Raw genomic sequence first — 22,327 nt, 5'->3', positions numbered from 1 at the left:
TTTTCTAAAACCAGCTTGAACATCTGGAATGGTAGAAAGATGCCCGGATTATAAAGTGGGTGGAGCTGGAGTTGCTTAAGGGACTACTGGGAGATGAGCTAATGGAATAACAAGACTCCAGGAAGAGAATGGAGGGTGGGAAGCTGAAAAGGGCCATGGAGGTGCTCGTCCCGCCCCTGATAACACCCATGTGCTTTCGGGTCTCAAGGCGCGCCTCATCAATGGGGCTCGGCGGAGGCGAGTGTTCAGAATCGCCCCCCTGCTCCGGGAAAAGGTGGCTGCCCGGGCGGCTGATCGTCGCACCCACGTGTCTCTTGCATGACACCCGAGGGTGCAATGAGCTAAAGTTGTTCGTCCCCAGCTCAAGGAAAGCCACCCGCTGCGTGGCAAGGGGCGCTACTCCACATGGCAGAACCCAGAGGGAAGCCGGAGGGGAAGACTGCGAAGGACGCCGCCAACTCTCCAAGGCCGGCAGCCTCCGCCGGGCCTGCTGGGAAATGTAGTCCGCAAGGTGACCTGGGAAAAGGAGGTGCGTTGACCCCCTAGTGCCAAAGACCCCGAGACCCGGATGCGGAGGGTCCCGGGCATCCTTACTCAGCCTCCGGCAGGGGGCGCTCCACCCACGGCCGCCCAGCTTGCTTAGCACTTCCCCACAAACCGCCCCGCCTGTCCCACAACCTTCCCAAGATGGGCTGAAACGGTCAGAGCAATGAACGCACCACAGAGAACCGCGGAGAAACGGCATCCCAGTCCCTAATTAGAATGTGAGAGGAAACGGCTAGGAGCGGTCTTTCCTCAAGCGAGAGATTTTTAGATGTCACCGCACCACGTTAAGCCATATCACCTTGGCCAGGGCTCGCTCCCCTGGGCGTCCCAGTCGCGCGCTTTTGTTTCATTTGCTATACAGTCTATTACTGGAATCACTGGTGTAATAAGGTCCGTTCATTAGATGATAGTACTGGAGCATCGATAATTTCCTGACTTTGATAATGTCCTTGTTTTTAGAAAATACACATTATTTAGGAATATAGAGCGATATTAGCATTTTGAACTGGGAGGAAATAAGAGAAAGGGCCAGGGTATCCTGAATCCTACGGAAGAGAATCGGCAAATCACCCGGGCAGTGATCAGCCCTTTCTAAAGTTGATTTGCCCCTGTCCCATGTGGGATGCAGGGACTCAGCAGACATAGAGTTCCTGTTCTCCCGCAATGTGACTAGCGAAGGGACGGAGGGAGGAAGGGGTTGTGGCTTGGGGCTGCGGTGCTGTTCCCATCCCCAGTGCACGTCCAAAGCACTTGCCAGCCACTGTTGAGCTTCTACGTGGGCGGGAGTCCAGCTGCCAGCCTATGGCATACCCAATACATAGCACCAGCCTCTGTACCGCCCATGAGGCTCAGACGTGAAACCTGGATCCCAGGAGTGGATGAGATCAGAGACAGAACTGGATGGAGTCCAAGCTCATGTCCAGAACTAAGCAGAAGCACAGCCAGCCCAGGGGAAATGGTATTACTGACTCCCCCTCCCTCTGAGCCCACTGGGTGTCTCCACACTTTCTTGCTTCCCAAAATAGCCCTTCCAGGGATGTCTGCCAGGGGTGATTTCCCCCACGAGGCTCACAGGGTCCAATACTCACCCTCTGACCAAGGCACACGGGTTTGCCTTGCCTTGCCAAATCTGTAAGCTCTATCCCTATTCCCTCGCAGATATGGAAAGGAGTTTCAATATTGGAGGGTGATATCTCAGATGGGGAGACAGAGGATTCAGGGGAGGAGGGAAGAGGAGAAAAAATGATTGGGGGAGGGGGCAGGAACGGGTGACGAAAAAGAGAAACTGCCTCCACTGCATGAAGAGTCTTGGTCACCCATGAAAGTGTAGGGTGGGGATGGTCACCCCCAAACGCCTTTCTGTAGCAGTTAGGCAAGTCATACAAATGAAACACACTGATTCAGGGATACAGCATGGAGCAGCGTGGACTGTCCATGTCCCAAGCAGACATTACTCGACCCTGTCAAGAGCTGTTGCTGGAGAGAACCAGTGTTGCTGAATTTTCTGATCCTCTCCCCTCTCCCCAAACCCCAAGCCAGAAATTTAAATCGGGAGATTTCACATCACAATCTAGAAATGTTGGCTCATGGGGATTCCCTGGAGGTCCAATGATTAGGACTTCCTGCTTTCCCTGCTGAGGGCATGGGTTTGATCCCTGGTCAGGGAACTAAGATCCCTCAAGCTGCACAAGTGCACACACACGTACACACACACACACACACACACACACAAAGTTGGCTCAATAGTTTACACACACACACACCGTGAAGGCCAAAACTAACGTGTTTGCCATCCCTGCCCTGAGCACTGGTCACCTGCCTGGGCAGTGACACTGCCTCCCTCCCAGCTCAGGGCACAGTGAATGCTGAATAAACATTCCTGTTTCCAAGGTCCGGTCTGCCTCCCTGCTCCAGGAAGAACCTGTTTCTACAACTGAGAGGAGGAGCGCAGGGCTACTTACATTAAGGTGAGAACCAGCCTCAGTTGATGGAAAGGGATTTTGCAAACAGATCCCCCTCCCATGCCCATCTCCACCATGAACCTCACGACCATCTGCACCTACAATTTTGCAGAGAACAGAATCCAGCTTTGAGGAAGCTGAGGCCCCAAGGCCACGAGTAAGAGTATAAACAGGAGCTGATCATAACATCCATTTATTGAGTGCTTACCATGGATGTGCCCAGCTCAGGCCTCCCGCTCAAACCCTGGTTTGTGCTCTTTGAAATGGTGTCAACAACGGGGAACATTCCAGAACCCTTCCCTTCATCACAGACCCAGATTGAGGAGACAAGTGGCATCCATTAGATGCACCTTCATGAAGCCTCTTAGACTCGCTGCAGGTGATGCCCTTTCTCCAGCGCCGGAACTGGGTTCGGGTCCATCTCCTTCATGACACCATGCTACCCCAGGACTGGGGCTATCTCACTCATTTCTGTAACCTTCAGGAGGAGGCAAAAAGTGCACTGGTGCAATGCCTGCAGACTGACACCCCCAGTGACAGGGTTGGCAAGCAGAGTTGGCAGCCGAGTTTTGCCGAGTTACCTCCTCGACCCAGGTGTTTCAAGTCAGTGATCCCATGGGAACTTACTACCATCCTGGGAGGCAACCATCACCCTCAGTTTTACAGATGAAGAAACTGAAGCTCAGAAGAGGCAGACCTGTCCAAGGTCATGCAGTTAGGAAGAGATACTCTGTGCTAGAAGCTCACATCCCTTCCCTTTGGCCCTTATTCTCTGCGGTACAGTTCTAGATGCACCGAGCTGCTAAGAGGCAAGACTTTGGGACAAGGCACCAGAGGCGTGGGTCTCATGATTCCTTGGGGCAGGCACTAGGCCTCCCCCAACCTCAAAAGGGCTGCGTTCCGTGCCCCTCCCAGGAACAGAGCCGGCTACAGGGAGGACAGCAGAGCCTCACAGCTTAGCCTCTGCTCTGGGCACACATTGTGTTGTGCTTCGAGAAGCCTCCCTCTGGCTCCCACAGACTGTTTTACCAACAGAAACACGTTTGTTTACATAGGCAGCCCACCCCAGTGGTCAGACTACAGTGCTATGTCCAGTCCCCAGTGTCTGGGCACACTAGATTGTCACCATTTTCTCCTCTTTGACGGATCAGAGAAAGAACCTGGGAAACCTTCGAAGGAAGAGGCTAAAGGAAAGGAAGGGGCAGATGACCAACCTCTGGTCTTTTGCCCCCGCCTAGAAATGCCACCAGGCTTCCTGGTCTGTTACTTTGGTCCTGGGCCCCACCAGTTTCATTTCACCAGTGTATGATCAGAGAGATCATATATCCCTGAGCTCACCTAATGGTCCCCAGTTCAACCTCTCTGAGCCCTGTGCTAGGACACACCCTTCCTTATGGTCCCCTCTGGAGGTGAGGCCCTCCCCGACCTCCTTCTTCTCCACTGTCTTCCTCATGGGGGTTTGCCTGGCATCTGGCCCCATTCTTCTGGGCGGAGGGGGCCACAGTTCCTGTGTAATTCGCCCCCTCACTCCCTGGACCTGTGAAGGGATCTGATCAGCAGCTGCCAAAGGTGCTTTGCATCTCAAAGCAACCTGGCCAGTTCAGTCCATCCCCAAACTCTCCCTCCAGCCGGAGTCCCATCTCCAGGGCCTCAGAGAACATGCCCAACTTTTCTGTCCCAATTCCTCCAGCCTGGGCTTCCCTGATTCAGCCCACAAATCAGCAGCCCCGGAGGAGCAGAAGAGGCCTGCTGAGAAATTCTGTTCCCCTCAGTCTCCTGAAGGACTGCACCAAAGTCAGAGCTGCAGTTTGGGCTGCAACTTAAGCCAGGGGTGTTGGCAGGGGCTGCCACCCTGGTGCATCCGCTGGTGCTGGCCCAGATAGGGAGCTGGGGGCAAAGGCCTTGTCACTCTGCCGGCAGACGGAGGGTTCTCTCCGCGGTGCGCCACCCGGTGGATGAGCAGGGGAGAGCTCTGGCGGAAGCTCCTATCACACTGGCTCAAAGCCTAAGGTTTCTGGCCCGAGGGAGTGTTGGTGCGGCAGCAGATTTGAACTGTCTACAAAACTCTTGCTGCAGCTGAGTTTGGTGCACTTATTTCTTGCCTGTGTGCGAGCACTGTGTTTAAGAAGCTTGGAGCTGTGGAAGAAGGTTTTGCCACATTCTGGGCAGGCGTGGGGTCGTTCGCCCATGTGGACTTGCTGGTGCTTGGTGAACTGGGTGAGCTCCTTAAAGCCACGGCCACACTCAGGACACTTGAAGGGTCACTCTCCACTGTGGGTGAGTTGGTGCCTTAGGCAGCCGGAGCTGTGGGTGAAGTTCTTGCCCCTCCTCCATGTGCGATCACTGGTGCTTGAGCAGATAAGAGCTGCACCCAAAGCGGTCACCACACCAGATACAGAGGTAGGGCTTCTCACCGGTGTGGCAGCGCTGGTGCTGCGCCAGGTTGGAGCTGAGGCTGAAGCGCTTGCCTCAGTCCCCTGCAGCTGTAGGGCTTCACCCCCGTGCGCGTGCGCTGGTGCTGGATCAGGCTGAAGCTAACACAGAAGTCTTGCCACATCCGGCACAAGTGTCAGGCTTCTCGCCCATGTGCCCCCGCCGGTGTCCGAGCTGCGGCCAATTATAGGCTCCTCGCACTCCAGACACATATGAGGCCGGAGGCCTGAGTGAGAGCGACGGTGTCGCATGAGGTTAGAGCTCAGGCTGAAGCAACGGTCACACTGGGGACAGGGGGACGGTTTCTCGCCGGTGTGTACCCCGTGCTGCTTAGCCAGATCTGAGCACCGTCGGAAGCTTTTGCTACACTGGGGACAGCAGTAGGGTTTATCACCGCCGCTGCTTTGGTGATGATTGAGATCGGGGAGGTAGGCTGCAGTCAATCCACACTGCTGGCACTCGAAGGCTCCAGGGACCGCAGGAGAGTTGGTCTTGGCAGGAGTTAATCTCTCCCCAGGGCCAGAGACTGACCTACGTAGGTACCGCAGGCCCAGCATCATTTCCCAGGCGGCCGGCTGCCCCGGCGACACCAAGGGCCGCTTGTGTGAAACAACTCCGCAAAGGCGGACCTTGGGATTTCCTGGGATCCAGACAACCGGTTCCCCGGCTGCTCGGCGCCATCGGAGTCCTCCCTTGCAGTTTCTGGAGCCCGCGACTCCATAGCCGGAAGAGCGTCCCGTTTCCTAGATACCAACCACTCAACTCACAAGCACAACCAGAGCTGAAGACTCTCGGGACCCAGGAATCCAGCACCGGAAACGGAAATGTCCACTAGCTCGTGCCATTCTAGGAAGTGGTAGCGAACGGTCTCTGTGGGTTTAACCCTCTCGTTCACCTGGCGGAGCAAGTGCTCCCATCTGCAGCCGCTATCAGGAACTTGACACTTTACTCTTGGCTGGAGGTTCTGAGCCCATCGGCGCAAACTTCAGTGCCCCGGCCACCGCTGGGGGGCGGCAAAACGAGCTGTCGTTGCCAAGGACACGCTGGGGGCGGAGTAGACACGTCACCTGGAGTAGCACCTTACTGAGATGCCAAGGTCGGAGGTACTGGTCCACCTGAGGCCCTTTAGAGTTTCCCATCCATCCTAAGCTAGGCGTGTTAAACTTGGCGCAGACTACATATCCCAGCATGCACCGCAAGCGCCTCTAGTGCACTCACAACGATCAGATAGGTAACCACTACTCTCAACATTTTTTCTGCGACTGTGCAAGTCAGAGCACCAGGATCGAGAACTACAACTTCCGACCTGCAGAACAGCTGCGGCGCTATTTAAAAAGCGTCAGAGAGGCGGTGCCTGGCCACTCCCCTCTTTTCCAGTTCCGCTCACTTGGACGAGCTGCGAGGAGAGGGGCGGAGCGTTAGGCCTGAGCCAAGATGGCGGCTGCGAAGTCAACCCCCACGGACTCGCTCTCGTTCTGCCTCGCGCAGCTCACGGCGGCGGCCGGGGAGGGTCTAGGTGGGCGAAAGGACACAGCTACCAGCGAGACACCCTTGGGCCGTGCGCTCTTATCCCTCCGTACGCGCCACGTCAAGGCAGCCGGGGGAATAGAGCGCTTCCGGGCACGCGGCGGGCTCCGCCCCCTTCTCGCGCTGCTACGGCGAGCGGCTGCAGCGGGTCCCGCCCCGTCCCAGGCCGGCGCAGGCTCCGCCCCCTCGTCGGTCGAGTCAGCGGCTTCTTCTGGCCCCGCCCCTTCGCCGGGCTCCGCCCCCTCTGCTGCGTCACCAGCGACACCCTCGCCACCAGCGCGCCTGCGCAAGACGCTGGACTTGGCGCTCAGCATCCTGGCCAACTGCTGTACTGAAGGGGCGTGCCGGGCTGAAGTGCGCAGACTCGGAGGCATTCTCCCATTGGGTAAGTGCTCCGCCCTCACTTCCTAAAAGGTTTCCACCCATACCTCTGTCTGGGCCTGGGCGGAGTCTCGAGTTCTTTGTGCTGCAACCTGGAGGGTTGTGTTTTAGGACGGCGCAGCGCCCTCTGTTTTCTTGTCGTCGAGATACGTGACGTCACTTCTCTTTCTAGAAATTATATGCTAGCCCTGCTAGATCCGATAATTAAAGCTAATTACCTGGGTATTGATTAAGGATCACCTCTGTCGCATCTGGGCTAATGGAGGCCAAAAAGTTATTTGGTGACTTTGAAATGATTCTTAGTCTTCATTTATGTTCATAGCAGGCACTCAGTGCCTGCTGTGTCTAGCCTTGTGCAGAGCTCTGAAATCCCATTTGATGAGCTAGACTTCAGGTGTAGTGCTTCAGAAAGTGGGCTCTGCAGTCAGCTAGACCCATCAGAGACTAGGATTGTAAAGTGGGGTAATAATAATTACCTGAAAAAATTGGAATAGGGAGAAAATAAAATACAAAGACGGAGCACAGATACTCAAAGTATCTGTGACTGGGTACTCCCAGTTATTGAAAACTAGCACGTTAAGAACAAATCCTGGAAATCCCTGGTGGTCTAATGGTTAGGACTTGGTGCTTTCACTGCTGGGATCCAGGCTCCATACCTGGTCGGGGAACTGCAAGCCTCCAGGCACAGCCAAAAAAACTAGAACAAATCCTAAGCCAGTGTTATAACTATAAATGGAATGTAACCTTTAAAATTTGGGATGAAAGTGGAGAGTGGAAAAGTTGGCTTAAAGCTCAACATTCAGAAAACGAAGATCATGGCATCCGGTCCCATCACTTCATGGGAAATGGGGAAACAGTGGAAACAGTGTCAGACTTTATTTTTCTGGGCTCCAAAATCACTACAGATTGTGACTGCAGCCATGAAATTAAAAGACGCTTACTCCTTGGAAGGAAAGTTATGACCAACCTAGATAGCATATTCAAAAGCAGAGACATTACTTTGCCAACAAAGGTTCGTCTAGTCAAGGCTATGGTTTTTCCTGTGGTCATGTATGGATGTGAGAGTTGGACTGTGAAGAAGGCTGAGTGCTGAAGAATTGATGCTTTTGAACTGTGGTGTTGGAGAAGACTCTTGAGAGTCCCTTGGACTGCAAGGAGATCCAACCAGTCTCCAGGCTGAAGGAGATCAGCCCTGGGATTTCTTTGGAAGGAATGATGCTAAAGCTGAGACTCCAGTACTTTGGCCACCTCATGCGAAGAGTTGACTCATTGGAAAAGACTCTGATGCTGGGAGGGATTGGGGGCAGGAGGAGGAGGAGACGACAGAGGATGAGATGGCATCACTGACTCCATGGACGTGAGTCTGGGTGAACTCCGGGAGTTGGTGATGGACAGGGAGGCCTGGCGTGCTGCAATTCATGGGGTTGCAAAGAGTCGGACACGACTGGGCGACTGATCTGATACTGAACTGAACTGATATTGTACATGTGTAATTTATATAGTGTACATTTTTAACTTATACAATAGTGCTTCTTAGGTGGCTCAGTGGTAAAGAATCTGCCTGTCAATGGAGGAGATGTGTGTTCAATCCCTAGGCCCGGAAGATCCCCTGGAGGAGGAAATAGCAACCCACTCCAGTATTCTTGCCTGGAAAATCCCATGCACAGAGAGGCCTGGCAGGCTGCAGTCCCTGGGGTCACAAGGAGTCAGACATGACTGAGCAACAGAGCACGCAACTTATATAGTATTGTGCATTATCTACATTTTAGTTTTTCAAATAAGAACAAACCCAGAAGATAGCAAGCTTTTCTGTTTACCAGCTAACTTGGCGCCTTCTAGTGGCAACATTGTGAACACAGCGTTCTTCATTGCCTGCCAGCTATAAACTTAGGCCTATTTTTATGAAATCTTTATTGTTTTGATAAAATAAAACATTATTTTCAGTTTTCATAAAATGTATCTGGACCATAATGTATTTGACAAGAGGCCTGGCACATTAAGTCCTCAATAAATATAAGTTTTGTTGTTAGTGTATAACCCCCATCATTCATTCACTGTTCTGTACTTTAAATATCTCCTGAATCCATCCCACTGCTTTGCCTTCTTCCATCACGTGCCCAGAGACTGTGCTGGGCTGTGCTGGTATCTGGGTCAACCCATCTTCTGCTCCTTCTGCCTTACTGTTTTCCCCTGTAATCCATTCTCCTCATGACTGCCGGTTTAGATCATGGCCTGTCCATTCTTAGAACCCTGTATGGCTCCCAGTGCCCTCACATTCAAGTCCTCATCTCTTGACCTGATAAGGCCCTTTGTGAAGTCATAACATAGACACTAGATCTCACTTTTGGGCCTTTGCAAAGGGTGCTACCAAACGCGAAATGTCCCTTAACACTCCCATCCACCGTCCACCTAGCAAACACCTACCTATCGAACTTTCCAGATCCTGCAAGTTTTAGGCCTATTCTGGAGGCCTTCCCTGACTCTCTGAGGCCACATTCTTTTTTTTTTTAATTAATTTATTTATTCTAATTGGAGGCTAATTACAATATTGTAGTGGTTTTTGCCATACATTGACATGAATCAGCCATGGATGTACATGTGTCCCCCATCCTGAACCCCCCCTCCCTCCTCCCTCCCCATCCCATCCCTCAGGGTCATCCCTGAGCACCCTGTCCTGAGGCCACGTTCTTGAGGTGATTAACGAGAGAGACAAGAAGGAGTAGAACCCTCAAGAGGCCAAACTCTCTTGCAGTGACTATTCTTCAGTGTGTGAAGACAGACAGCATCCAGAACCGAACCGCCCGTGCTCTGGGGAACTTAGCCATGGAACCTGAGAGCTGCGGGGACATCCACTGTGCTGGTGAGCGGGCTTTGAGGGTGGAGCCAGCTAGGGCTTGGGAATTAAAGAAGGGATGGGTGGGCCAGGGGCTGTCCTCACTCGCCCTCCATCTCCTCCCCCACCCCCAGGTGCTGTTCCCCTGCTCGTGGAGAGCCTGACGGCTTGCCAGGACTCCCAGTGCCGCCAGAGTGTGGTCCGCGCCCTCCGCAACCTGGCGGACTCACCCCAGCACCGCCTGGCCCTGGCCCAGCAGGGAGCAGTGCGCCCACTGGCTGAACTTCTGGCTGCAGCGCCAGATCCCGCGCTGACCTTGGCCTTGGTCCGTGCCCTCCTAGAGCTGAGTCGAGGCTGCTCCCGGGCCTGTGCTGAGCAGCTCAGTCTGGGTGGGGGACTTGGCCCACTGGTCAGCCTGGCCTCCCATCCCAAAAGAGCCGTGCGTGAGGCCACCATATTGATCCTCGCCAACCTGTGTGCCCAGGGCCTGGTGCGGCCTGCCCTGGGCAATGCTGGGGGCGTGGAGGTGCTGTTGGGTGAACTCCGGCGGCGCCGGGGCCTCAACGGGGCAAGCCCAGCCTCCCAGCAGCCCCTGGTGCGGGCCGTGTGTCTGCTGTGCAGGGAGGCTATCAACCGGGCCCGGCTGCGAGATGCTGGGGGCTTGGAGCTGTTGATGGGCTTGCTGCGGGATCCCCGTGCCAGTGCCTGGCACCCTCGTGTGGTGGCTGCCCTCGTGGGCTTCCTATATGATACAGGGGCCCTGGGCCGGCTTCAGGCTCTGGGATTGGTACCTCTCCTGGCTGGGCAGCTGTGTGGTGAGGCTGGCGATGAGGAAGAAGAGGGAAGAGAAGCTGCCTCCTGGGACTTCCCTGAGGAGAGGACCCCAGAGCGGGCAGAGGCCGGAAGCTTCCGAAGCCTCCAGTGAGTTCCCACCTGATGCTATGGGGTGGGGCCTCTTCACTACCCTCACTCACCCCGCCCCCACCCATTCTGTCTTTGTAAGACTTTGATTCTGACTCCTAATACCTTGTTCTCACTGAACATGACTGCCTTCCAGACCCCAAATATACCTCTTCTCTCTTGGAGCCACCTTTTGTTTGACCTTGGCTCTCCGCAGGTGGCACAGTGGTAAACAGCCCACCTGCCAATGCAAGAGATGCAAGAGACCTGGGTTCAATCCCTGGGTCAGGAAGATCCCCTGGAGGAGGGTATGGCGACCCACTCCACTATTCTCACCTGGAGAATCCCATGGACAGAGGAACCTGGCAGGCTATGGCCCATAGTGTCGCAAAGAGTCAGACACGACTGAAGGGACTTAGCATGCATGCACACGTGCTGGGCCTCTTTGCTTACTGTTCCCTGTGCCCAGGGCACTCCTCCTCTGAGATGCCGTGATTAGAACTTAGGTTCATGGGGATTTGATTTAAAACGTCAGCTCTTTCCTTACCACCCCCCTCCCCATGTTTCTGTTCCCTTTTATTTTTTCTCCACACATATCGCTTCACAACACGCTGAACAGAAACTCTAGAAGGTCATGATCTTTTTTTGCTTTTGCTTCTCTGTAGTACCTGAAATGCACTTAGCATACACTAGGCAATAGGCAGTCAGGAATTGCTGAACGGGGTTGGGGGGGTGGGTGTTGGGATTCCCTTTTCCCCTGTCCTCCTCAGGCTGCCTTCTCTTCTGGCCTCAGTCACCTCTTGGAGGACCGCTCTTTTGACCTGCTCCCTCCCCTCGGCTCCGGGTTCCATATCCTTTGTCCCCCCTGCAGGTCCTGGCTGATCTCCGAGGGTTATGCTGCAGGCCCGGGAGACATCTCTCCCGACTGGTCCCCGGAGTGCTGTCCGCCGCCGCCAGAACCGGCCGATCTGACCAGCCCCACCTCGCTGCGGACGCCCCGCGCCCTGCGCCCGCCCGGCCGCAGCCCCACCGCCTCTGCCGCCGAGGAGCCCTGGGGCCGCGAGGGGCCGGCACTGCTGCTGCTGTCGCGCTTCTCCCAGGCTCCCGACCCCAGCGGGGCGCTGGTGACCGGCCCGGCCCTGTGCGGCCTGCTGGCCTATGTGACGGGCGCGCCGGGCCCGCCGAGCCCCCGCGCGCTGCGCATCCTGGCGCGGCTCACCTGCAACCCAGCCTGCCTCGAGGCCTTCGTGCGCAGCTACGGGGCGGCGCTACTGCGCGCCTGGCTGGTGCTCGGCGTCGCCCCCGACGACTGGCCGGCGCTGCGCACCCGGCAGGCCCGCCGCAGCCAGCACCAGCACCGGGAGTTGGGTGGGTCCTGCGCCCTTCTCACCCTTCCCCTCCCACTGTGCCTCAACTGCTCTCTCACTGCCATCCCTGGGAACAACAGCCACCAAGTGGTGGCCGGGAAGGACTCCCTTCTCCATTGCCCCCACACATAGTTCTTCAACCTCTGACTGTGTCTTGGGGCCCAGGAACCCCAGCACCAGGCTTGGCCTGAACAACTTAGAATCTGCCTCTCCTTCCCCAGTCTCTTCTCATTTCCCCGTATTCCTAACTTCTGCACTGTCCTTGACTCCACTGGGCACACTGATGTGAACTGCGGCTCAGGCACCACGTCTTCCCAGGCTCATGTCCTCCGAAAGTCCCCTTCCAACCCTGCCAGGGACTGCCCAGTCTTCTGTGCCCTGTTTTGGCCCTCAAGGGCCCAGAGTCATTCCCTGACCATCCCACTTCCTGTTCTGGCCCTTAACCTTCCAGTTCCTAGGGTTGGGTTGCCATCCCTCCAGGGCCTGAGGTCATCACCCTCTGCCTTGCCCTGAGGTCACCCCCTCCTTCCTCTCGGGGACCCAGGGGCCTCTCTTGCCCACCCCTACCCCCACCCCAGCTGCCAACCTGACTTGCCCTGCCTGCCCCTGCAGGTGAGATGCTGCTGCAGAACCTGACTGTGCAAGCCGAGTCACCCTTCGGAGTGGGGGCCCTCACCCACCTGCTGCTCTCTGGGAGCCCGGAGGACCGTGTGGCCTGCGCCCTGACCCTGCCCTTCATCTGTCGGTGAGGGAGACTTGGGTACCTCGTGGGGGCAGGGGACGCAAGATTGCTGTTCTCCAGCGCTGCCCTTTTCCAGCTTCTGAAAGATTCTCTTTTCCCCTCAAAGGAAGCCCTCTCTGTGGCGCCGGCTACTTCTGGACCAGGGCGGCCTCCGGCTCCTCCTCTCGGCGCTTACCCGGCCCGCTCCGCACCCGCTCTTTCTCTTTTTCGCCGCAGATTCCCTTTCCTGCCTCCAAGGCCTGGTGTCTCCCACGGGGAGCCCAGCCGTCCTACCTGCAATCCCCTTGGACCTAGACCCACCTTCCCCTTGCCTCTATGAACCTCTGCTGGGCCCAGCCCCCTTGCCAGCCCCCGACCTCCACTTCCTGCTGGACTCAGGCCTCCGGCTCCCTGCCCAACGAGCCGCCTCAGCCACTGCCTCCCCCTTCTTCCGCGCCCTGCTGGCTGGCAGCTTTGCCGAAGCCCAGATGGACCTAGTGCCCCTCCGAGGCCTGTCGCCCAGCGCGGCCTGGCCCATCCTGCATCACCTGCATGGCTGCCGGGGCTGTGGGGCCGCCCTGGGGCCTGTCCCTCCGCCAGGCCAGCCCCTGCTGGGCTCCGAAGCCGAGGAGGCTCTGGAGGCTGCTGGCCGTTTCCTGCTGCCAGGGCTGGAGGAGGAGCTGGAAGAAGCCGTGGGCCGCATCCACCTGGGACCCCAAGGTGGCCCAGAGTCAGTGGGGGAGGTGTTCCGCCTGGGCCGGCCGCGGCTGGCTGCCCACTGCGCACGCTGGACCCTGGGGCCGGGGCAGTGCCCCCGGAAGCGGGCCCTGGCTCTTGTGGGGCTTGTGGAAGCGGCCGGCGAGGAGGCTGGGCCCCTGACCGAGGCCTTACTGGCTGTGGTGATGGGGGTGGAGTCAGGGGGCAAGGGTCCCAGCCTAGACTGTTGATGTACCCTGGGGGGAGACCCAGGGATGAGTTAGCTAGAAGGAGGTCTCTCTCAATGGGAGGAGGCTGAGCAGAAGAAGTCACTGTTGAGGGCCCATGAGAGGATGGACCTGGAGCCCGGGGTGTCTGAAGACTCAGGAGTGAGAAGCCAAGGCCAGGGTCTGGGCATGGGGCCCTCGAGGTGGAGAACAGCCCAGGGCCCCAGGCACCTGGCCTGGCCCAGCTTTATGGATTTGGAATTAAAAGCTTTGGAGTCGGCTCCCCCTGTTGTATGGTGTCTCTGCTTCCTTTCCTGTGGGAGTACCTGCACATCTTAACCCATCCAGCAGGGTTGTGTCCAGGTGTCTGTGGCTCAGTGGGCCTCCCTGGTGGCTCAGCGGTAAAGAACCTGCCTACTCGTGCAGGAGACGCAGGTTCAGTCCTGGGGTCTGGAAGATCCCCTGGAGAAGGAAATGAGAACCCACTCCAGTATTCTTGCCTGGGAAATCCCATGGATGGAGGATCCTGATGGGGCTCGTAGAGAGTCGGACATGACTTAGCAATTAAACAACAACTGTGTCTCAGTACAGGCCACCCTTGGCGTGCAGGAGTTTAATAAATAACAATGTGCAGGTTCCTGGAGCCCTGGGATATGCTGCAGTTGCCAGGCTGCTCCTGAGGATGTGGTTTTGGGCCCCAGGGGAAGCCTGCTTCCTGCTCAGGCTACTTCATTGTTCAGCCACCCACCCAGCTGGACACAGACCTGGATTGAGGCTGAGGGGATGTGTGGGTGGGGATGGATGTCCAAGACCTTGGCACTATGGTTTCATCACCCATCACCCATTGTGGATCTTCTGTCTCTGGGTCCATTTTCATCTCTTGGTCAAGTGTCCTGCTGTTTTTCTGAGGGAAGACCTATTGTGTTTTTCAAGTCCCTGAGGCCACTATTCATGCCCAGAGGGAGCTGGAGCCCTAGGCTGGCATTGCTTTGTTTGCCCAGGCGGGGTCTCCATAAACCTGGCTCCCAGATCATTGACCACTTAGGTGGCAGCCTGACTTTGAGGACAGGGCCTGGACTGGGGCTGTCCACTAACTTCTGGGAAGCCAAGGGGGTCCCTTGCTGCCTCTGAGAGTATCCAGGTCTTTGTTCTCATGATGTCCTTTACAACCACCCAGAGAGCTTTTTTTTAAATGGAATATATAAATATTTATGTAAGGACTTACTCGTTTCTCTCTCCAGCTTTTTTTTTTCTTTCTTTTTGGCTGCATGGACGGCTCATGGGATCTCAGTTCCCTGACAAGGGGTCCAATCTGTGCCCCCTGCAGCTGAAGCTTGGAGTCCTAACCACTAGACCACCAGGGAATTCCCCAGAAAACTTTTTTAACAGTGCTGATGCCCGGGCCCTTTCTAACTGAATTGGACTGAGGGGAGAGTGCCTTGGGCATCAGTATTTTTTAAATTTATTTTTAATTAGTGGATAATTGCTTTACAATGCTGTGTTGGTTTCTGCCATACAACAATGCATATCAGCCATAAGGATACGTATGTCCTCTCCTTCCCAGCGGAGCCCCCTCCCCCCACATCAGTATTTTTTAAAAAGCCCCTGAGTTGCCATTCCAGTGCTCAGTTCTCGACCTGTGTCTGAGTTGAGACCCACAGTCTGTCTGCAGCACTGCTGTGTCCGTCCACACCTATCTCAAGTTTCTCATTTCCAACTTGATTTCTCAGTCCAGGGGAAGCCTCTTGTTCCTTTGTGGCCAGAGTCTGTGTCTTGCTTTCTTCTCTATATTCATCAGTATCTTGGGAAAGGGCTCTTGGGGGACAGGTCTGGGTCATCTCGGTGCAGGGGACAGTTGGCTGAGGTCTGGCTGCCTGGCAGCATTTCTCCTGAGTCTGCGTGGGACTTGGGCCTCCAGTTCTGTTTACCTGTGTCTGTATGTCTGTTTCCAACTCTATGGCTTAGAGTCTGTGGATGGGTTCATCATCTCTGTCTCTTGGAGATTTCTTTGTATCCAGTTTGTATGCCTTTTGGGATCTCTGTTATATCATTGTCACAGTCTCTTAGGGAAGATCTCTGAACCTGGGACCTGACAGATCCTTAGAACATCACCACTGCCTCCAACTCCAAAATTCTGTCTAGAGCAATCTTCTGGGAATAGCAGGGGGTGGGAGAGGAGCTTTGTCTAGGACTCAAAGTACTAACTTTGGGGATGGGGGGAGGTGGGCTTGGGGGCCTCATTCTGTGTCTAAGAGTCTCACTGAGCAGAGGATCCCGGGCTTTTTCTGGAGGAGCCACTTCTCTTACTCCGATTCTGGCCGCCTGGGGCTCCCTGCAGCTGAGGCCAAGGCTGGGGTGTGGCCGTCTGCGCAGCAGGCAGGCGGGCTGGGCCTGGGTGGGCCGGGGCCCTCCCTCCCTTACAGGCCCCCACCCCGGGTTCTCCCGTTCTTCCCCCTCTCCACCCCCCCCGGCCCCCCTCCAGCCTTATCCCAGCGGGTCCCGGCTTCCTTACATGGTCACGGCTGGGCCTCCAGCTCCCGGACGTCCCCCGCCCCCCGCCCCCACCGGACACGGCCCCCGCCCTGCTCGCCCCGCGCGGTCTGCCCGCGCCCCGTCATGGAGGACCTGGGTGAGTGGGGTCCGGGTCCCCTTGTCCCCAAGCCCCTCACCACTGCCTGGACCCGCTTCCCCATCCTGGGGCCCCCTCGCACTCCCGGCATCTCTCCATCCCTGCCTCCCGGTCTTCTCGCTTCTGGTCTCTGCCGGCGCCTCCTTTCCGACTCCACGTCCCCCTTCCTGCCGCTCCCTTCCTGCCTTTGCCAGACTGGTCGCTCCCTCCCTTCTTCCTTCACTTCGCTCCCCCGTCGCTGGCTGCATATGGATGGGCAGGGAGGTGCAGAGCCTGCGGGCGCCTGTGCTCGGGAGTTCTGGGAAGGGAGGAGTTAAAAGGACCTTGGGTCCAGGGACTGGGAAAGTAGTCGGGAAAGGAGACTATGACAGTAAGTTCTGGAGAAGAAAATGGGCTTGCCCTAGGGTTTGGGAAACGAAAGAGTTAAGGGCCCTTAAATAAGGTAGGGTCAGGTCCTTGGGGCAGAAAGTAAATATAATAGAGTGCCGAGATGCCAGGGAGAGGTTAAGGGTTCCATCAAGGCGCTCAGAGATGCAGAGTAAAGGGGCAGGGACTTCTAAATTCTGAAAGGTAAAGAGTTCAGATTCTGGATCTGGGGATGGAGACGGGGAGAGTTGGGTTGTGTGTGTTGGGGGAGGGGGGTGTGCTGTCTGTCCCTCCGACTTGGGGCAGAAAGGAGGACCCACGCATCTCATCCTCCCTTGTCGTTTGGAACCGGGGCAGGAAGGCAGTGCGCTCCGTGGAGAGAAGGAGTTCCAGCACCCTGCGGTAGGGGGTGCTGCTCAGAATGAGTACCGAGCACTGGTACTGAAGAAAAAACCAATCAGAAAGCAGGTCCCGGCAGACTCACCAATGAGGTGCATAGGGTGGAGCCCAGTGGCATCTGGAGGTGGGCCAGGGCTGGGAGGGGCCTGTTTAGGTGTAGGGGGTGTGGCAGAAAGAGCATCCAATCAGAAAGCAGGTGTCAGGCATACAGCCAATTGAGCAATTTGGGGTGGAGCCATATTTGCCTCCAGTAAAGAGCCAATTTTGACTGTATTACCGAAGATTCATAGAATTAAAGAGTCAGGTAGATGAATTAGTAAATGACTCTCAGGATAAGCCACGTGGGATATTGTGACCGTAAATAGTCCTTGCTGCCCTTGGTCTGCCTTGTATTTCTTCTGATTCTTGACCTCTACTCTTAATACTCGCTTCTGTCCTCCTCAAATACTGCCCACTTAGAACACTTATTCTCTGATCTCTTAAGGCCCTGTCTCTGCCTTAACCTTGACCTCTCAACCTCTCACCTTTGACGGCCTCTCCCTGCAGATGCCCTGCTATCTGACCTGGAGACCACAACCTCACACATGCCAAGGTCAGGAGCTCTAAAAGAGCGGCCCCCAGAGCCCCTCACGTCTCCTCTGACACAGGTGAGCTCAGATGCTGGGGAGAGGGACAACCACTCAGGCCAGGTTTGGTGAGAGGAAAGGAAACCCGGGCCTGAGTAGGGCAGAGTACGGGCGTATCATCCACATACATGTCCTTCTCTATAGATGGGGCCTGGGGAATCTTCAGGAGCCTCCGGGGACAAAGACCATCTGTACAGGTGAGAAGACTGGGGATGGGGGGATGGGGTGGCCAATTAAGACTCAGGCTTGTATTCCCCACCCCTGAACCCAAGCTCCCACCCTCTTTCCCAGCACGGTATGCAAGCCTCGGTCCCCGAAGCCTGCAGCCCCTGCCACCCCTCCATTCTCCTCTTCCTGCGGTGTCTTGGGCACGGGGCTCTGTGAGCTAGACAGGTTGCTTCAGGAACTTAACGCTACTCAGTTCAACATAACAGGTACCAGGGTTACTGGGACAAGCCTTGATGGGATGGGGGGCAGGGCAGGGCTGGGCAGAGACTAAGGGGGGTAGCCATTTCCTTCTCCAGGGGATATTCCTGACCCAAGGATTGAACCAGGGTCTCCTGCCTTGCAGATGGATTCTTTACTGTCCAAGTCACTAAGGAAGCCCATAGACTTCCCAGGGTAGCAGCTAAAGGGATGCGAGCCTTAACTGGGAAGGAGGCTAGCACATGGCCCCATGCCCAGTGCCCTTCTCTCCTCTCTGCAGATGAAATAATGTCTCAGTTCCCATCTAGCAAGGAGACAGCAGGGGAGCAGAAGGAGGACCAGTCTGAGGACAAGAAAAGGCCCAGCCCGTGAGTCTGGCATAGCTGGCAGGGTTGGGAAAGAGGTGGTCAGTTCTGGATGCTGGGGTTACTGGAGGAAGTGTTACCCTGAGACTCTGAGCTGACACAAGTTGTGTTCTTCACAGCCCTCCCAGCCCCTCCCCTGTTCTCCCAAAGCCTTCAGCCACCTCAGCCACCCTGGAGCTAGATAGACTGATGGCCTCACTCTCTGACTTCCGTGTCCAGAACCATGTGAGTTACTCAGGGAGTGCGGGGTAGACCACTATGGATTTATGGCTCTCGACCCATCTGAGACCTTCTCACACATGCTGCCCTGCTGACTCAACTCCCCTGTCCTCACTACTGCAGCTTCCAGCCTCAGGGCCCACCCCACCACCAGTGCCAAGCTCCATGAGTGAGGACGCCCCCTCCCCACCAGGGCCCACCAACAAAGGCAGCCTGGACACCATGCTGGGGCTGCTTCAGTCTGACCTCAGCCGCCGTGGCGTTCCCACCCAGGCCAAGGGCCTCTGTGGCTCCTGCAATAAACCCATTGCTGGGCAAGTAAGTGTAGCTCTGTGAGTAAGGGGGTAGAGACCTATGTGTGCCAAGTCACTTCAGTCATGTCCAACTCTTTGCAATCCTATGGACTGTGACCCACTAGGCTCCTCTGTCCATGGGATTCTCCAAGCAAGTGTACTGGCGTGGGTTGCCATGCCCTCCTCCAGGGGATCTTCCCCATCCAGGAATCGAACCTGCATCTCTTATATCTCCTGCTTTGGCAGACAAGTTCTTTACTACTAGCACCACCTGGGAAGCCCAGAGACCTATAGACTCATTTCACTGAGAGCCAGTGGGTATTACTGTTATTCATATTTTGCGGATGAGGAAATTGAAGCTGTGAGTCAGAGAGCAAGTGAGTGGCAGAGTAAGAATTCCAACCCAGGTTTTATTTATTCTAGTCCTACTGTGTGCCAGACATTATGCTAGCTCCTTTACAAACCCCCATGTAATTTTTTAAATTAGTCAATTTATTTCGTTTCTGGTTGCACTGGGTCTTCATTGCTGTGCGTGGGCTTTCTCTCCTTGCAGAGATTCGGGCTACTGTCTCGTTGTAGTGTGCAGGCTTCTTATTGAGGTGGCTTCTCTTGTTGCAGAGCACAGGCTCTAGACACAAGAACTGCAGTAGTTGCAGCCCATGGGCTCAGGAGTTGAGGCTCATAGGCTTTACAGCATGTGCTCAGTCGTTGTGGTGCTCAGGCTTAGTTGCTCAGAGGTATGTGGGATCTTCCTGGAGCAGGGATCAAACCTGTGTCCCCTACATTGGCAGGCAGATTCTTATCCACTGCACCACCGGGGAAGTCCCCCCTCTCATTTAATCTTCACAAAAGCCTCATTGGCTCCACCCACCATCTCTTCAGGACCCACAAAGACTTTCTCCTCTACCAGTCTGGTTTGGGAGCTCCATTTCTTGGCTTATTGACTGAGCAGATGTTATGGGCAACTGTGCCCAGTGGTTGATCTAGATCCTCCTGCTAGATAAAGTGCCCTACCGCCATCCATTTTGGTGAGAATTTCCAATCTCAGCAGAGCAGGGTGACATTATGAATTTTCTAAGCACTTTCACCTTCATGGGCCCCTTCCTCCATTAAAAAATATATAAATTGCATTTTATGACAGTTGGAGTGAAGATGAATACATTAATATATATTTAGTCATTTTCTTCTAGCTATTTTTTTTCTTCTAATTTTAAAAGAAATTACAACATTTTTGTGGCCTACAGAAAGTATGGTGGGCCCTAGGTACTGTGCTGGAAGCTGGCTTAAATCTCCATAGCTTTGGGTTTGAGTTACTTGGACATTCGATACTTCATCCTGACTTCTCAGAGATAAGATGTGAAAAGTGCCACGTAAACCTTGGCTCACTGGGCATCTGGCAGCCCCAGGCCCACTCTGACCCCCGCCTCAACCCCCAACTCGCAGGTGGTGACGGCGCTTGGCCGTGCTTGGCACCCTGAGCACTTCGTTTGCGGTGGCTGTTCCACCGCCCTGGGAGGCAGCAGCTTCTTCGAGAAGGATGGAGCTCCCTTCTGTCCTGAGTGCTACTTCGAGCGCTTCTCTCCGCGATGTGGCCTCTGCAATCAACCCATCCGACACGTGAGCCCCGCCTGGACCACAAGCCCCGCCTCTGTTTCACCCAAGGAGCCTGTGGGATGAGCCTCATCCACTTGCGCGATTCCCATCCCCACCCCAGGCGCTTCCAGGGTTCTCTTCCGCAGCTCTTTAGACTCCGCGCTCTTTGATTCCCAAGTTCCTGCTTAGGTCTCCCGCAGCTTCAACTCATACTTCAAGCCACTCATTTAGGTTCAGGGTGGAAGAGGGAAGGGAGAGGAAATGGCGGGGGGTGGGGGGGGGGGGGCGGGGGGCGGCACGCTGAGTGTTCAGTTTCATTTTCCGCAGAAGATGGTTACTGCCTTGGGCACCCACTGGCACCCGGAGCATTTCTGCTGCGTTAGTTGCGGGGAGCCCTTCGGAGATGAGGGTGAGAGCTTGACTCCCATCTCTAAAGCCGCGGGTCCGCTCGACATCCCGCCCCGCTCCCTTTGGGCCCGCTCACTAGGACTTTCGAAATCCTCGCGGGCCTGAATTTTCTCCTGCTCTCTCCGGGACCCGGCCTATCCCACCTGCGAATTCCCATCCCACTCGCTCCCGCTCTGCTCCCCACCCAGACCCTGTCCCTCTCCACCGACTGCGTCCTCTCACTGCGCTGCTTCCGGCCCCCCAGTCTCAGATCTTTGTGGGCTCCCGGAGCCACCTTGCACCCTTTTCCTTCCTCCTTACTCTGTTCCCGCTCCTAGGTTTCCACGAGCGGGAGGGCCGCCCTTACTGCCGCCGGGACTTCCTACAGCTGTTCGCGCCGCGCTGCCAGGGTTGTCAAGGCCCCATTCTGGACAACTACATCTCGGCGCTCAGTGCGCTCTGGCATCCGGACTGTTTCGTCTGCAGGGTACTCGACTGTGAGGGGCGGGACCTTGGAGGGAGGGGCCAGTAGGGGCGGGACTAGGAGTCGGGGCGGGGTTAATAGTCGGAGCGGGGTCCCGGGAGGCGGGGCTTCATGCTCGCTGGAGGTGCGAGGGGCTGCTGGAGTCTCGGGGGGTTATTCAGCTCCAAAAGGGGGTTATTTGGTCTGTAGGTTGGCCCTGACCCATCATTTCGTGGTTGCCCTTCCTCAGGAATGTTTCGCGCCCTTCTCGGGAGGCAGCTTTTTCGAGCACGAGGGCCGCCCGCTGTGCGAGAACCATTTCCACGCGCGGCGCGGGTCTCTGTGCGCCACGTGTGGCCTCCCGGTGACCGGCCGATGCGTGTCGGCCCTGGGCCGCCGCTTCCACCCGGACCACTTCACCTGCACCTTCTGCCTGCGCCCGCTCACTAAGGGCTCCTTCCAGGAGCGCGCGGGCAAGCCCTACTGCCAGCCCTGCTTCCTCAAGCTCTTCGGCTGACCGCCTGCCGGGCTCGCCCCTCCGGGAGAGCGGAGCCACAACAACTTCGCCTTTCCCCCCACCCCCTCAAAAGATCGGGCTCTCTAGACCCCAAGGCCTTGCTGTTGGAGCTTCGGGCTCCACCAGCCCGGCTTCTTGAGGCCCCACCACACTGCAGGGACTGGCCCTGAAGGTACTGTACGTTCTCCGTGGGCGAGTTCAGAAAAGGCTCAGTGAACCCTTAAGGCCACTCGCCTCCCGAAGTGGGTCCGTACACTGACCGATCCCACGTGAGCCCTTCACTTTGTTCTCAGCCTTGAGGGAGCCCCCGGACTGGAGGAGGGCCCCTGCAATTCTCACGAATCCAAGGCCAGGCCAAGACGTCCCTCTCCCCTCGCCCCTCACTGTTCTGTGCACTTTTTTCTACCTACATAAACACACATTCCACGTCACATCGGTGCTGTGTCTCTGCG

At 56.1% G+C, this 22,327-nt stretch overlaps 2 protein-coding genes and 1 pseudogene across 3 annotated transcripts; 2 read left to right on the top strand and 1 right to left on the bottom strand.

Annotated features, from left to right (window-relative positions):
* Nucleotides 1-2,684: 2,684 nt before the first annotated feature.
* LOC102394202 lies at nucleotides 2,685-5,756 on the bottom strand (annotated as a pseudogene).
* A 618-nt stretch (nucleotides 5,757-6,374) lies between these two features.
* ARMC5 (armadillo repeat containing 5) lies at nucleotides 6,375-13,874 on the top strand. Its single transcript, XM_025275370.3, has 6 exons — nucleotides 6,375-6,852; nucleotides 9,601-9,708; nucleotides 9,816-10,602; nucleotides 11,453-11,949; nucleotides 12,561-12,693; nucleotides 12,797-13,874. The coding sequence occupies exons 1-6, from the start codon at nucleotides 6,375-6,377 to the stop codon at nucleotides 13,614-13,616; spliced, it is 2,823 nt and encodes a 940-aa protein (XP_025131155.3). The 3' UTR covers nucleotides 13,617-13,874.
* Nucleotides 13,875-16,077: 2,203 nt separating this feature from the next.
* TGFB1I1 (transforming growth factor beta 1 induced transcript 1) lies at nucleotides 16,078-22,306 on the top strand. 2 transcript variants are annotated; one of them, XM_006070373.4, is made up of 11 exons: nucleotides 16,078-16,221; nucleotides 17,533-17,633; nucleotides 17,757-17,809; nucleotides 17,904-18,046; nucleotides 18,319-18,406; nucleotides 18,523-18,628; nucleotides 18,746-18,940; nucleotides 20,359-20,532; nucleotides 20,836-20,917; nucleotides 21,234-21,382; nucleotides 21,609-22,306. In XM_006070373.4, the coding sequence occupies exons 1-11, from the start codon at nucleotides 16,209-16,211 to the stop codon at nucleotides 21,873-21,875; spliced, it is 1,371 nt and encodes a 456-aa protein (XP_006070435.1). In that variant the 5' UTR covers nucleotides 16,078-16,208; the 3' UTR covers nucleotides 21,876-22,306. The 2 variants fall into 2 exon arrangements, with proteins under 2 accessions (XP_006070435.1, XP_006070433.1); XM_006070371.4 differs by lacking the exon at nucleotides 16,078-16,221 and adding an exon at nucleotides 16,345-16,591.
* The last annotated feature ends 21 nt before the right edge of the window (nucleotides 22,307-22,327 follow it).

Source organism: Bubalus bubalis, chromosome 24 (assembly GCF_019923935.1).
Source record: "Bubalus bubalis isolate 160015118507 breed Murrah chromosome 24, NDDB_SH_1, whole genome shotgun sequence".
NCBI lineage: Eukaryota > Metazoa > Chordata > Mammalia > Artiodactyla > Bovidae > Bubalus > Bubalus bubalis.
The sequence above is the reverse complement of the archived record's forward strand: the minus strand, read 5'-3'. Positions and strand labels throughout refer to the sequence as shown.